The 15,627-nt window shown below is 44.7% G+C and overlaps 1 protein-coding gene across 1 annotated transcript in view; it reads left to right on the top strand.

The window, feature by feature from the left end:
• Positions 1 to 15,627, top strand: part of PCSK6 (proprotein convertase subtilisin/kexin type 6) — a 72,938-nt gene that overhangs the window by 34,154 nt on the left and 23,157 nt on the right. The window contains exons 8-12 of the mRNA XM_020781733.3: positions 1,034 to 1,246; positions 2,349 to 2,449; positions 3,911 to 4,014; positions 9,528 to 9,648; positions 13,971 to 14,159. Coding sequence (XP_020637392.3) covers positions 1,034 to 1,246; positions 2,349 to 2,449; positions 3,911 to 4,014; positions 9,528 to 9,648; positions 13,971 to 14,159 — 728 coding nt within the window. The remainder of the gene's footprint in view (positions 1 to 1,033; positions 1,247 to 2,348; positions 2,450 to 3,910; positions 4,015 to 9,527; positions 9,649 to 13,970; positions 14,160 to 15,627) is intronic.

Here is a 15,627-nt window from a genome sequence, read left to right as displayed (position 1 = left end):
AATTTTCAAATGCAGATCTGACCTGTTTCCTGAGGAGGAAGAATGGTTGCCAGTAGGTTTTCTGAGGCCCCTTCGGATATTCAGTAAATGCTGATTGCTAGCTGAGAAATGCAAGGATTGAGAACATCATTCTAAGAGACACTTCTAATTTCAGGCTAATGGTTTGATGGAGGAGGAAGACTTCACAGTCTCAGCATGAAGAAAATTAATTGGTCCTCAAACCTCTTTTCGCATTAAATGTTGGCCCCAAAAACTCTGCTCACTTCAGAAGTTTTCATACTACAGTAAATTGTCATTATGGAATGACAGTTTAGCATGAACTCTTCTCCAGGGTACCATTTTGAAAGGCAAGAAATGGGCAATTGACTTGAATCAGTCCGACCTCTTCATTTCAATGGTTTCCTAAGCAACCGTGGGTCCTCAACTAAGGGCACAGTTACAGTATTGAAATAAATCAATTGATGGATCAAGGTCTTTGAATTTGGTTTCGGGTCATGTGATATCCACATGATTTTTGAGTCATTGTGAGGGGGTGGGGAAGGAGAGGGCGCACAGAAGCCACACTGTTGAGTAGCAAACCCCACAGGCACAATTTACAGAGGTGTTTGCATATGCCCGAATGATTAAAAATCAATCGATTTGACATCTCAGATAAAATAAATGATGTTCTGACAGAAGAGCAAAATCTCTCACTTTCCAACAACAAAAAAAAAAATACATTTCTCAGGAAAAAAATATATCTGCACTTCCACGTTTGTCATGTAGTCACCTTTTCAAAAATCAATTTAAAATGTGCTAAACCCATTTCCAATACTTTTTTTTCCCTTAGTGTAACCACACTCTAAGAAAGAAGAAGTGTTAAGGCCAGTTGTTTTCTCATCTTTAAAACTGAAGAGAGAGATCCTTAAAAAACACACATCCTATGAATTGTCCAGAGATTAGAGGTGGAATGAAAGAATCTGGGCCTACCTGACAGGTCAATAGTGGTCAGTGATGTATCTCCTTTTATATCCCCCCCTTGTCTCAAACTCAGGGCCGGAAAGGACGGGGCTCCATTTATGTCTGGGCTTCCGGGAATGGTGGCAGGGAAGGTGACCACTGCTCTTGCGACGGGTACACCAACAGCATCTACACTGTCTCCATTAGCAGCACCACCGAGAATGGGAACAAGCCATGGTATCTGGAGGAATGTGCCTCTACCATCGCTACAACTTACAGCAGTGGTGCCTTCTACGAACGACAAATTGTAAGTCCAGTCAACAATTGTGTGTGTTCTCCGGCTACTCTGTAATCTGGAGCTGAAGCAAACACAACAGGAAGAAGCTAAAGGAACACTCCATCCATCCATCCATCCATCCATCCATCCATCCATCCATCCATCCATCCATCCATCCATCCATCCATCCATCATCTTTAACAACCCAAAGTCTTGTTTATGAGGAGAGGAACAGAATTGACTAAGCACTATTAATTATGAGATACCTAATGCGGTGTAGTGCAGGGGTCCCCAACCCCTTGTCTGTGGTCCTGTTCCGTTCCGTGGCCTTGGCCGGACCAGGCTGTGGAGACAGATCTTCCGCACAGTCCCTTTGCACATGTGCATGAGTGTGTGTGCATGCCCCGCAAGCACTCCCGCCCCTTCGTGCATGCAAGTGTGTGCATGCGCTGCACAAGCGCACCCCACCCCTTCATGCATGCACACAACTGCCCACATGCCCACGTGGGTGCATGTCACCCCTTCGCACATGTGCGTGAGCATAGGGGGTGCCCTGCCCACCCCACGCATGGACTCCATCCCCCCTCAACCGGTCCGCAGTGTCAAAAAAGTTACGGACCATGTGTAGTGATGGACTATGACTCAGGAGACCTGGGTTTGAATCCCCACTCAGCAGTGGGAACTCACTGGGAGTGGGAGTGGGGGAACTGGTAAAGCTCCTAAAATAGGTCACCTCTCTTGTACACCTTATTATTAATAATAATAACAATAATCTTTGAACTGCATATCTGGAAGGGACCCTCTGGATCATCAAGTCCAGCCCCCTCTCAAGGAAGTGGTGTGGGGAATCAAACTCCCAACCTCTGGCTTTGCAGACAGATACCGAAGCCACTGATCTAGCCAGCAGTTCGTTGTTAGAATTGCTCTAAATTGGTTCAAATATGATGGCACACACCACCACCAACAACAACAACATGAGCTGTGAATTAACTAAGAGAGATGGGCTTTTCTTTGGGGTAACTCTGTTCATCTTATAAGTTGTGAGTTCTTTAGAGGTGGATGGATGTGCAGGGTTGAATCATTCTCTCCCTTCTTTCCCAGCACCTAACAATTAAATTGACTTTATCCTTAGGTTACCACGGATTTGCGGAAACGTTGCACGGACGGCCACACGGGGACTTCTGTGTCCGCCCCTATTGTGGCTGGCATTATCGCTTTGGCCCTGGAAGCCAAGTAAGCCCTCCGTTTCCTTTTGTTGCTGACCCTGATTTCCAGAGAGGACAGAGGCCTTCCCTGCCACAGTGGCTGCTAAAAAAAAAACCCCTCTTGCTCCCTTCATTCGTCCCACAATCCTTTCAGATTTGTCGGCTTGCTTTATTTTTAGATGGGAGAGGGGACTCAATGAACCCTGGGCTCAGTCGGCTGACGACTTTTAATGCTCTCACGCTGCGACGTTGGCTCGCGCCGCTCGTATATCGTCGGCTGCTGTGAACTCACAGCGGTGGAGACGGTTAATTTGTTACATGACTGTGACAGAAGATGTGGAAATGTCTCGCCAGGGTGAGGAGAGTTTGGCAATGCCGACTCTCGCCCCCGTTTGTGCTTAGAGATGGGTTGGCTCCATTCTAAAGCACACATCATGTGAGCGCAAGTTTTAAAGAGCCCACAGCATTCATTACAAGTAAATTAGAGACAGCTAGGCCGATATATAATTGTTTAGCTGTTTGACATAAAACAGACCATTATGTGTTCGGCACCAAGCACGTTAAATGGAGCTGAATATTCCCATCTTTTGCACTGATGGCAAGAGAGGACGGGAACTGGCGTTTCTCTGCTCCTGAATGCTTTGATGTTGTTATAAAACCGGCACTCTAGACACTTTAAGGAATACCTGCAGGGACAAAGCCACTCTGAGGCTGATAATCAGTTTTGCTGTTAACTCTAGAAGGGGCCTTTCCAATCAGTGTGTTGGACTACAGTTCCCATCTGCCACCAATGACCTGCACTGTCATGAGGAGGTCAAAGGTCTCTGAAAATGGTCTGCTTCACACCATGCGATGCTGGACGGTGGTGAAATTTTATGCTGTGCGCTTCCTTCTTCAAAGGCTCAACCCAGAAGGACCGAAAGGCCCTGCTGGCTTAGACTTGTGAACTGTTTGCATTTATCCAATCCCCTTTTAGAGTTCTCCAAACTGACCCCTTCACCACATCATGCGGCAGTAGAGTCCAAAGTTTATCCATGTGCTTTGTGAAGAAGAGTTTCCTTCCATCCATCCAGAACCTTCTTCCATTGGCTCTTATAAATAGGGACCTCATATGGTGCCCCCTTGGGCATGAAGGTCTTAGGTAGATCTCAGACACCAAGAGGGACTTCCGTGAGAGGGTCTCAAATCAGTAAAGTGCCGAGTGCAATTGTTAAGGTTTATTCTTCGACCTTCCTTGAAGGGCGAGGTCCTCTTGAGTGAGCTCCCAACACAGGCATTAGTTATTTCTGCTATTATTGTTTCCAGTGGATGTTTCTGATTATTAACCTAGTCAATCGCGACCAGTGATTTTAAGGAAACATTTTCCTGTTCCATTCTTTTCCTTGGGATGGCCTGCTTCAAAATCCCACCAATAACACGGCCAACATTTGTGGGCTCTTCATCTATGTCCATATATTTGACCTTTTGTCCTTATTTCCATGATCTTTAGCCCTTTGCTGACCTGGCGAGACGTACAGCACCTGCTTGTTAAAACATCGAGACCAGTACACCTCCTGGCCCCTGACTGGAAAACAAATGGAGCTGGACGTCGAGGTGAGGGGCAGGGATCTGTGTTTGGCTGGGTTTGGTCTTATAATGGCATTCGAACGGCCGAGCTGGAAGGGATCCTGTAGAGCATCTAGTCCAGTCCCTGTGAAGGAAGCAAAGAGGGCAATCGAACTCCCAATGAAACACCTAAACCACTATCAAGCAGTTCCTGACATATGAAGACAACATTCGTGTAGCAGCCCCTTCTCCCGGCTGAAGGAGTTGCACATCTTTTGTGCTCTGAAGCTGCTCTACAGCCACTAACCTCTGGGTTAGGTATTTAAACCACTGAGCTATCCAGCAGTCTTCTAGTAAACATGGAAAACATCTCTGAGCCGTTCCTTCCTTAGCAAAAAGAGGAGACAATGGTGTTCACTGCAGGAATGTTGCTTAACTGGGAATCCATGGAGGTGTTTGGTGGCACATTACGTTGCCTTCAAAATTCATAGCTGAAGAATATGCTTTTTCTCCTTCCAGTTGTGAACTCTAATAATTAACATTTAGATACATGCTTTAACTATTTGAAGCATTTTAGATGCAGGCGTTGCAATGCTGTAGGAAATGTGACCTTCCAAATTTTGCTGCACTGCAGTTCCAGAGGCCTGGCTACTCTGTTCAGCACAGCTCATCCAAGAACAGCTGAAGGCTTCTTTTTTCATCTTACATATTGCCAGTATTATCCCCACTTGCAGTTTTTTTAAAAAATTTCAGCTGGCTTGCCACAGCATGTCACACCTATGACAGCAAAGAGGGGTAGGGTTTTTGGATTTCTTGGATGACAAATCCCACAATTCGGAACTCTGGGTCTTCTTCTTGACAGACAAACATATTGTTGTTATGTGCCATGAAGTTGCCTCCAACTTAAGGCGACCTTATGCCTGAGGGATCTCGAAACACCTTATAGGCACTTAAATGTGGCTCATCTGGGAGAAAGGTTTCAGCTGCAGGACTTTGAGGCTGAGCTAGGCCTAGCCCGACCCAGGCTTCCTGTTCCTGCCCCAGTGCTCTCTGGGAGACTTTCTTTCTGAACAGGAAGCTTGGACAAAGCTAGGCCTAGCTCGGACTCAAAGCTTCGCAGTTGAGGCTTTTCTCCCAGGTCTGTCACATTTAAGAGTTTGTAAATTGTATGTCAGGTAGGTAGAAGTCCCAGAAGGAAGAATTATGGTATCTGTAGTCTATGAAATCCAAAAATCACATCCCTAGCTGCTAAGCTTCTTTAACTATGACTTGAAGTGGTGCCTATGCAGAGCCAAGCAATTTTTTCAGCTGGTTATGCGAGTCTTGTTTAATTGCATATCTTGTTCTGAATTGTTTTTAAAGCCAGCCCACCTGTCCATTTTGCTCACTTTCAAATCTCTCTTCAAGCATTCTGGAACTGAGAGCAGCCTTCTAGATTTTCAGTGTTCAGCAATTATTACTTTTCCTACTGATGTCTTTTCAAAGCACATGTCATGTTTATTTAAGATCCAAATTTCGTGATAAAATCACAGATGGGTCAAATTTCCACTTACATTCCATTATCTGGTGAACAGTCTCGAATGCTTTGTTCTGCGACTTGAGTAGCAGATGTTGTTCCTAGCATAGATGCATAAGACAGGTGTGTACCACCTGCCTTCTTCAACATTAAATATGCCTGAAACCAGAAATTATATTCCATTTTGTTGAGTGGAGTACCGTCCGTGCAGAAACTCTACGTTGTACTGTACTCAACAGTAATCCGCATGTCTCTTAGGATAGGGCTATAGCTTATTATTTGAGCCTCTGGTTTCCACACAGAAAGTCCCAGTTTTAATTCCTGGATTCTCCAGACAGAGCTAGGAAAAAATTCCTGTCTTAGGGCCTGTCTACACTGTGAAATTTGGTGCAATCCAATTAGTGCTTAAAAGATCCTTCTCTTCAGAGCAGTCTGTTTCAACTCTTAGTACCTATCTAGGAAGGCTAACCAAAGAGCTATTTTGCATCTCAGTGAATTGTCCCAAAAAGACTGCATGCCCTACCCTTGTGCCAGAAAGGTACGGGCCAGCTCTTAAAGGGGAAGGACGAGTCGTTTTAAGTAGAAACCAGATATCAGCACCAACCACTGAGCTGGCAATTCATGCCAGTTTGTTTATTGGTGCTCAGCACTTCAAAATCCTGCCAGTGGGTGCCCACTCAGAAGCAGCACTAAAAGGAAGAAGGTTGGGGACATTAGGCTGCTTCCTCTGAGTTGGTTCCTGCTGGAGGAGATGGGACTTTGAAGCACCTAACACCTTTTTTGGCCCATAAACAAACTGGCATGAACAAGGAATTCATGCCCATCTCTAGTAGAAACCCAGGCAGACCAGGTCTCCCCCCTATGCCAAACAGTGCTATCAGGAACTGTATATATTATAACTATATGTCAATTTGGACACACTCTTAGACTTTGGCAAGCTACCACCCATCAGTGTCAACCACAGAGATCTAGATGGGCCAATGATCTGCCCACTCTATGACATTTCCCTCTTCTCTTCCTTCTCTAGTGAAGCCATTGTTGGTGACTTCTGATTCATAGTGAGGTGGCGAGAACCATAGTCAAATCTGGTATAATACAGTGGTCCCCAACCTTGGGCCTCCAGATGTTCTTGGATTACAACTCCCAGAAGCCTACACCGCCTCCTCTTCTGGCCAGGATTTCTGGGAGCTGAAGTCCAAGAACATCTGGAGGCCCAAGGTTGAGGACCACTGGTATAATGTTCCATGAACATAGGCACAGTCCCTCTTCCCAAAGTTGCTATTCCTCTGGTTGGGGTAGGAATGGGTGGGTTGCAGAATGTAAGCACCTCCTTTCCCCACCCACTGCCTTCACCTCCATGGAGCTAATAAAATTGGATGGATGGGGCATTAGTTTGGGCAAAAATAGTTAATAGTAGACGTTGTCTAGGGAGGGGCGGGGTAAAAATCAAATAAATAAATAAATAAATAAATAAATAAATAAATAAATAAATAAATAAATAAATCTCTCCCCATGCTACTGTCAGGGTCTGGTCTAATTTCCACCTTCAGTAAGGAAATCTGAACACAGATCATATGCTATGCCACAGGCAGTTAGGTCATCAGTTCTCAAGGATGCAAGCTCTGCGTTCTTCCCTCTCTTTGCTTCAATATAATCATCATTCTCATCATCCTCATCTTAGAACAGCAGAGCTGCAAGGGACCCTATGGGATCATCAAGTCCAGCCCTTGTCAAGGAGGCAGTGTGGGGGAATTGAACACTCATCTTGACTCTGCAGCCAGGTGCTTAAACCCCTGAGCTACCCAGCCGTTCATAACATACGAAGACAACATTTGTGTAGCAACCCCTCCTTCCGGCCGAAGGAGTTGCACGTCCTTCGTGCTCTGGGGCGGCTCTGCAGCCACGGACCCCTGGGTTGAGGCAGATCAGTTACACAGAACACCTTGATTTAAAATTGTAATGGAACAGATTTTCAAGTTAGACTGTTGGATCAAATGGATAGCCCAGAATGTAAATGCCAGAACAGTTACAGTGAGTTTACCCACTTACTTTTTACGGGGACATTTCACCACCAAGTGAGAGATCTGTATGAATCCCTAGAGGTTCTTCACTATTAAAAAATGCATCTTGCCATATTGCACTTGGGAAATATGGAGGTCTAAATCAATATACGGCAACATTCTGTGAGCTGGAGGGCTTGTAAAAGCAGCTCTTTCTATTCATTGTCCCGCAGACCTGCCAAGGCAGATATTATTGGCGGTTCTGCAGGCCGATAATCCTCTTAGAAGCCTTTCCTATCAATGGGTATTTATGAGTTTCTGTCTGTATCAGCGGGCAGAATCCAAGTGGCGGCATGAGATGTGACAGGAAATAATATTTTGAGAAGGCTTAACTTTTTAGGAATTAGATTGCTGGCACAGTCTGGAAAATACTTGCTTTCCAACCCCCCCCCCCACTTGTCTTTTTGCTAAATTGGACAAAGCAACGCCAAGGCTCAAAAGAAGCCCTTGTCAAAATTAAATCCCATTCCTGTATTTGCTTCCAGTGACCTTCCCGCAACCCTTTTATTAAAACCTCTGGTAGATTCTGAAAAAAAGAAGAAGTTTTTTTTAACTTTCTGGATTTCTGTCCTAAAACAAAAGGCTGTAATTTTTAAAACGGGTTATAAGGAGAGTGCATATATAGGTGTGCATATATATGGTGTGTGCATGTGCGTGCGTACGTGCGTGTACGCGTGCGCATGTGCTCACACTCTCTTGGAAGAGTCTTATAAATGCGCACTCTTGGTAAGGCTCATAACCGTATTGGTTTTCCTCTACAGCTTTACAAAATTGAAAATGCTTAGGTATTATTACAGATATGTGTGGATTTTTTTGCTATAAGAAACATTTCTCATCTGAGGCAAGGCCTGACTTGAATTTCACGCCATGGAGAGGGTTTGATCTCACTTCTTGATCTACTGTACTCAAATGTAAATATGTAGCATGGGCAACATCGAGGCTTCTGCCTACTCAGTGACGCAAACCGTATTTTTCTGGTGCTGTGGGCAGAAGGATTAGTGCAAACATTTCTAAGGCTGGCCCACGCGTATGTGCTGGAATACAGAATTTGACTTTCTCTCATTTATTGATTTGAACCAGTTTTGTATGAAACATTAGCGAAGGAGCGATAACATTCCTGCCAGCCCATCCGTGACTTCAGAAGATCTTCTGCTGTGTGTTTATGCTTTGGCTGAAATCATTGGTGCGAGTGTGTTGAAAGATCTGTTGAGAAATGTGTGGTCATATCCTGCTTAGTGCTGCGGATGCTTTTATCAAGAACGGGGCGCTCATCAAAAGAGAATTGAAGAGGGCCGTTTCAAGTGGCATTCTATGGGCTTGGTTTCTCTTAAAGAGAAAGGCAGGGTAAAAATATTTTAAATAAAGAAAGGATAAATAAATTAAAAAGTCCTACATGGGTCACGGACAATAACATCCATTGACTCTACCACAACCTTGGCAGTCCTGAGTGCCACAGAATGGCAATTAAGAGCCTCGTGGCGTAGTGGTTAAAACGCTGTACTGCAGCCAAAACTGTGCTCACGACCTGGGGTTCAAATCCCAGGTAGCCGGCTCAAGGTTGACTCAGCCTTCCATCCTTCCGAGGTCGGTAAAATGAGTACCCAGCTTGCTGGGGGGGCAATGTGTAGCCTGTATAATTAAATTGTAAACCGCCTGGAGAGTGCTTGTAGCGCTATGGGGCGGTATATAAGTCCAAAAATAAATAAATAAATAAATAAATAAATAAATAAATAAATAAATAAATAAATAAATAAATAAATAAATAAATAAATAAATAAATAAACTGGGAGACCTGAACTATAACGAAATAGTGGTGTTCGGGGCCACGGTAACTGGGGGTGGAGAACACGAGAAAACTGAAAGAGACCATCCGTCCGGGGTTTTAAAGGTTTTAAAGATATTTAAGAGTTCAACATTCTGTGGTTGTGCACACGATCACCGTTCTGTAATAAACCAGTGAACCTCTGAGACACCTCTCTTTCCAGTTAGCCATTTGTATGGATTTGGCCTGGTGGATGCCGAAGCTCTCGTGGTGGAAGCCAAGAAATGGCAGACGGTCCCTGCCCAGCACGTCTGCGTCGGAGGCTCAAACAAGAAATCTTCCTGGTGAGTGCGAATGGGAATATTTCTTCTTTCCAACCTCTGAAGTCCTGGTAGGGCTTTCTGTGCGCTGTTACTCAAAACACCCCCTAAGAACAGGTGTTTTTTTCCCCCTCAAAGGGTCCCAAATAATTATTTTCATTGGAAACATGGAATATTGTGTAATCGTTGAAGGGGGATAGAGTACAGAGGCTGGACCCCTGAAAAGCAGCCCCCCACACTGTTGCCTCTTGGTGCAGGTCCCGCCGGTCAACAATAAGACAAAGCTTCTGCAAAGCTCCCTAGAACGCAGTCCAACAAGTTTTAAATGCCTTGCCAAGAGATGAGAGGTTGCAGCATCTTTGTGTAAGTGCAACGGACTCCCTCCCATGATTTGGCTGAAGGGGTAGCATCTGGAATTGCCCCCCTCAAGGAATGGTTCAGAATTTGTTGGGTCAATTTGATGGGATGAGTCTTCATAATGCTACAAGAGCGGGAGATTTCCTACACCTCTCCCAGACTGGCTTTCTCATCCTCCTCTTAATCTAACTCAAACAAGTTGGGTTTTCCTTTTTCTTCCCTTTGCGGCAAAATGTCCCCCCCCCTCCCTGTCAATCGGACTCAGCATAGCTTTTGTCTTAAAGACTGGTTCTAATTACTAAACTTCTTAAACTTGTTCTGAACTCTGATGGAAAACGGTTCAGCTTTGACTCGGTTTATGTTCCTTGTCTGTGCGAGCCACAATTTCCCTCTCCCTTCCCTCCTGTTGTGGGGAGCAGATGGGTTGCAATCAGAAAAAAACAACAGCACCAGGGAGTTATTCAGTGTAGTCTAACACAACACCTATCTATGGGCCTTTTATCCTGCAAGAACATTGTTTTAAGTCTAGACCTCATGGCTTATTGCAAAATTACAGAGCCATTGTTGGTCGCTTTGATCACACTGTCCCACCATCTCGTCCTCTGTCGTCCCCTTCTCCTCTTGCCCTCACACTTTCCCAACATCAGGGTCTTCTCCAGGGAGTCTTTACAAGTTTTTACAAGATAAAATTAGTTGAGGAAACATGTACAGCTGAGTGGTTAGGCCAGGGATCAGGGAACTTTTTTTACCTTTTACCCCCCCACACACAAAAATTTTTATATACACCAACATTACCCCCTTGATTTGAAAGGAAGGAAATCATACATTATTTGAATTCAAAATCTTATTGAATCTATTCAGAATTACTTTGAAAGCTTCAAGTTACTTGAAAACTTCAGGTTTTGGAGAAATGATGTTGCTTCATCTTGGATATGAGAGCATCAATACTGGGACTCTGCTCATCCTCATTACCCCCAGAATTTTCATTTTTATCCAATTTGGGGTAATTTACCCCTGTTCTCTGACCACTGGGTTAGGCATTTGGCTGCAGAGCCAGCGGTTGGGCGTTTGAACCAACTTACAACAACCCTAATAATGAACTGCTGGATAGCTCAGTGGCATAGGAAAGGTTGGGAGTTGGATTTTCCTTGATAGGAGCAGGACTCAGTCATCCATCGGGACCCTTCCAGCTCTGCAGTTCTAAGTATGTTGCCTTGAGCTACTTCTTCTTCTTCTTCTTGTTCAAAAATACTAGACACTGTCAATCAAAATTATAAAAACATTGATTGGTATAACATATACCAGTTTCAACTTAAAACCTAAGTAGATGATGTTTGATTGATTGATTGATTGATGTATAAAGCCCTGCAATGGCTAGGCATTGTGCAGACTTTAGAGCTAACACATGCCTTGCCACCAGGCATATAGTCTAAAGAAATGTTTATTATTTATTTGTGTCTTGCTCTTATTCTCGGGGCACCTTTACCATGAAAATATAGACAACACATTAAAATGACATCAACCTAAAACATTCAGACTGTCTCAACTGAACAAACGAAATGCAATATAAACCAAAAGAGCTGCAAAATTATCCCCTAGCCTTTGAGTGACTGACAAAGTTCCTAGTGTACCAGGTACACGATAGGAATGATCCATTATCATTACAGGGTTATTGTGTGCATATCACAGACACAGCGCTGTGGCTGGCCTTCAATCCCCTTGTGAGTTAATGGCTCCTTTCAAGCTGCTCGCTTTGATTCAGTTATTCAGCTTGACCCACATCTCTTGGGTATAAGCTGGCCATTGATTGTGCCTTCCTACCCACTGTCCACTTACACGACCATTCATCTATCTCTAGAACCTCTTTCAAGATTCACTGACAGCCTCTCCGGTGCATCTCTGCAACGGTTTTCCCATGGGTCATCCTTACTCCTGGGTGTCAGCAATGCATCCTGATCTTCTTTTATAGATTCCCTGGAAAATGGCATTCCATATTCTTTGGCATCTTCCGTTCTGCAGCTGGTGAATCAGGAATAGCATCATTTCTAATTGTATCCTTCCCGGATCCTATCCAGGGTCTGTGTTTCCTCTGGAGGACTAGAGAAGTTCAGGAGTCATGTCTTGGCCTGGATTCAAGCTGGCACTCCCTGGTGGAATTCCTCGAAGTGGATGCCCAGCTGTATCTCAGCAAGCAGATCGGACAAAATATCTGCCCTGCTGGCTCTCAACCTCATGGCTCCACGAGAGCTTGTCTGATTACCCCGATGGCTGGTTCTACTCCGGGATCACATCCAGGCCTCCCAGTGGCATGATCGGTCATCTTGGATGGATAAAGCATATGGAAAGATGTTGCCTTGCCAAAGCAACTTCAGGCAGCAGGGTGTGGAGCTGCCTATTTTATTGCTTCCCCAGCTATAAAAACAAATATTTCCTGCCCACGTAGCCATAAATGGCAACACTGGCTTGGACCTTAGGAGAATGGCATGTGTGTTCAGTATTGTGTTGTTCAGCCTTAGGAATAAGCAAAAAGACCTCATAGCATGTCACAGTGGTTCCTAGCCTTGGGTCCCCAGATGTTCTTAGACTACAACTCCCAGAAATCCTGGCCAGCACAGCCAGGGGCCCAAGGTTGGGAACCAGATAGATCTACAACCAGATAGATCTACAATCCTGGCCAGCACAGCCAGGGACCCAAGGTTGGGAACCAGATAGATCTACAACCAGAATTTATCTCATGCATGTCATCACAAGCAATTACGTCTCACCCCCAATGTTTAGAAACTCTTCCCATCTGGACCTTCTCAGCTTTTCTTCCTTTTTTTTTCAATAGCTGCCAAGGATGGTGGCAGAACTGCTGGCTAGCTGTGTGGTTTAAGTCTCTGGCTATGGAGCCAAAAGTTGGGAGTTCGATTCCCCCATGGTGCCTTCTCAACCGGGGCTGGACTTGATGATCCCATAGGATGATCCTTCCAGCTTTGCAGTTCTAAAATGATGATGACGATGATGAAGGCGGTTGATGCGAATTATCAGGAGCAGGGAGGGCAAGGGTATGAAAAGTGTGGCCTTCTAGATGCCATTGCACTTTACCCATCAACCCTACTCAGCACATCCAGCGGTGGTAGTCCAACCTCATGTAGAGGGTTGCACAGTTGCGGAAATTTCACCCTACTAATTCCAAGTGAAATATTATCTTTTTGAACTCTTCCATGGAACTCTTCCATGAGACATGAATAAAATAAAACCCATCTAGGACACTACTCGTACCATCACGGGAAACAACTGTAATCTTTCTCATGACCCATGGATTTCAATTTGCCAACACAGACATGGTCTTCACTCAGCGATGCCTGCCCTGTGGAATGATTTCCCCTCTTCTGTATGTCAGGCTTCAGTGCTGGTGTATTTCAGGCATTTGTTGAAAGGCCTAAAACATGCCGGCCTTTTTATTTAGATGACTTAACCTTCCTTTTCTCCCCATCGTGAGCTGTTTCAAACTGTCTCATCTTCCACATCTTTTGCTTCTAGAATCATAAAATAATGGAGTTGGAAGGGGCCTATAAGGACATCGAGTTCAATGCTGGAATCCAAATCAAATCAGCTCTGATAAATGGTTGTCTCATTTTTTCTTGAATGCCTCCAGCATCGAAGTGCTCGCCACCTCTCGAAGCCATTGGTTCTGTTGTCGTACTCCTCTAACAGTTCAGAAGATTTTTTCCCCTGATATTCAGCCTAAATTTCTGTAGCTTGGATGGCTTTGTTGCTTTGCAGTGTCGCTGAAAACCCGTTTCAGGGTTTTCTTCACATACATTGGAACCCGTACTGAAATCTTTTTAAAAAAGAAAAAAGACAACAGTGTAGATATTTATTGGTTAGCTGGATGTGACTGGCAACATTTCTGATCCCCTTTGTTCCGCTTAAAGGAAAACCCATTTCATAATGAGTTGGGTTTCCTGAGGGCTATCGGTCTTTCTGTATTTCAAAACGTTCAGGTTCATCCCCACCAACAAGACCGTGCGGACCGCGACCCTAACCAGTGCATGCGCCGACCATCCGGACCACCACATTCTCTATCTGGAGCACGTTGTCGTCCGAGTTTCTATCGCACATCCTCGGCGAGGAGACCTGCAGATCAGCCTGACTTCTCCTTCTGGGACGAAGTCCCAACTTCTGGCAAGGCGGTAAGAGTCACCGGAAATATCTGCCGTTATCCAGTTATGCCTTTGAGTGCCTGTACTTGGGCCAGAGGATGATAAAAGGGAGGCTTATCAGGTTTCAATAAGTGAATAGCAAAGGGGCCAGAGGCCAGTTGAATAAGAAAAGAGTCCGGTGATGTGTCAATCATTGCCTGTAGCTGTCGGTCTGCAAAGATCTGGTGGACCAAACAGTCTCTTCCCGGTTTGGAGATTGATGTTATTGGGTTACATTATAGTTTTCTCCTGTGCTTTTGCACTGTAGAGAGTGATGAGGGTTGGGTCACTACAGTGCTCTGAATGCTGATGCTTCAAGTTGATTCCTCTGAGGCCAGGGGAATCTCCACTCCTCTAGTCCCCAAAAAGGCAGCCAGTTACCTCTTTGTATATATGAACTGCTCAGTGATTTAGGTCTCTGGCTGTGGGGCCAGAGGTTCGATTCCCCCACCTGGGCCTTCTTCACAGGCGCTGGATTCAATGATCTGTCGGGTCCTTTCCAGCTCTGCAGTTCCAATAGGATGAAAACGAACATTAAAAAGGGATTGATACATACGAATAGCTTTATTGATATGTGGGGAGAGTTTTCTGAGTCTGTGTTTTTTTAAAAAAAGGATGGGCTGCGTACCTTCACAAGAATCCATGTAGTTTTGCCAAGGGAATGGGGCTCCGTCATGAAGGGGGGAAAAATGGTTATATCTCCGAATTCGGTGGCAAGGGGGAGGAATCATTTGTATTGAATTATTTTTGTGTGTTTTTGTGTGTGAAGGGTTTGGACTTTTTTTTGTTAGCTGTGTCTCATTTTAATTTTTGTAAAAGAAAAGAATAATAATTGTGGCTTTGAGAACCATACCATAGAATTTCACACAGTATCATAATCAGCCGCAGATCTCAGAAATAACACCCTCAGAGCTAAAAACAAACAAACAAAAACCCAGCAATATTAGGAGCACCGTACATAGTATGGTTTGGGTATCTGACTGTGAAGCCAGAGGTTGGGAGTTCAATTCCCCACTATGCCTTCTTGACAGAGGCTGGACCCGATGATCCATAGGGTCCCTTCCAGCCCTGCAGTTCTAAGATGACGATGATGATGATTATGCAACAGTGGAGCTCAAATGGAACAGATGTGAATGCTCTGGTCCACATGTTGGTAAAAGTGGTTCAGCACGGTTGGGAGTGTGCACATCTGCAACAGAACCAAAATCTCCTCTTTTTCCCCCCAATTTATTGAGTGGGTTGTCAAAGTTGAAGCAAACGTGCTGTCCAGATGTTGTTGCTGTTGTTTTCTCTTAATGACTTCTTCAATGCCACACCCTTTGAGGGAAAGTGGAAAGGATTTTGCTCTCAGCATTTCAGGCAGAAGCGGGATGGATATGTAGGGGAGCTTTACCACCTCTGGATAAGCCTGTATTGTCCAAGGAGGGGCGGCATACAGATGTCTGCAACAATTCTTTGA

The sequence above is a fragment of the Pogona vitticeps genome, chromosome 12, assembly GCF_051106095.1.
Source record: "Pogona vitticeps strain Pit_001003342236 chromosome 12, PviZW2.1, whole genome shotgun sequence".
NCBI lineage: Eukaryota > Metazoa > Chordata > Lepidosauria > Squamata > Agamidae > Pogona > Pogona vitticeps.
The sequence above is the reverse complement of the archived record's forward strand: the minus strand, read 5'-3'. Positions and strand labels throughout refer to the sequence as shown.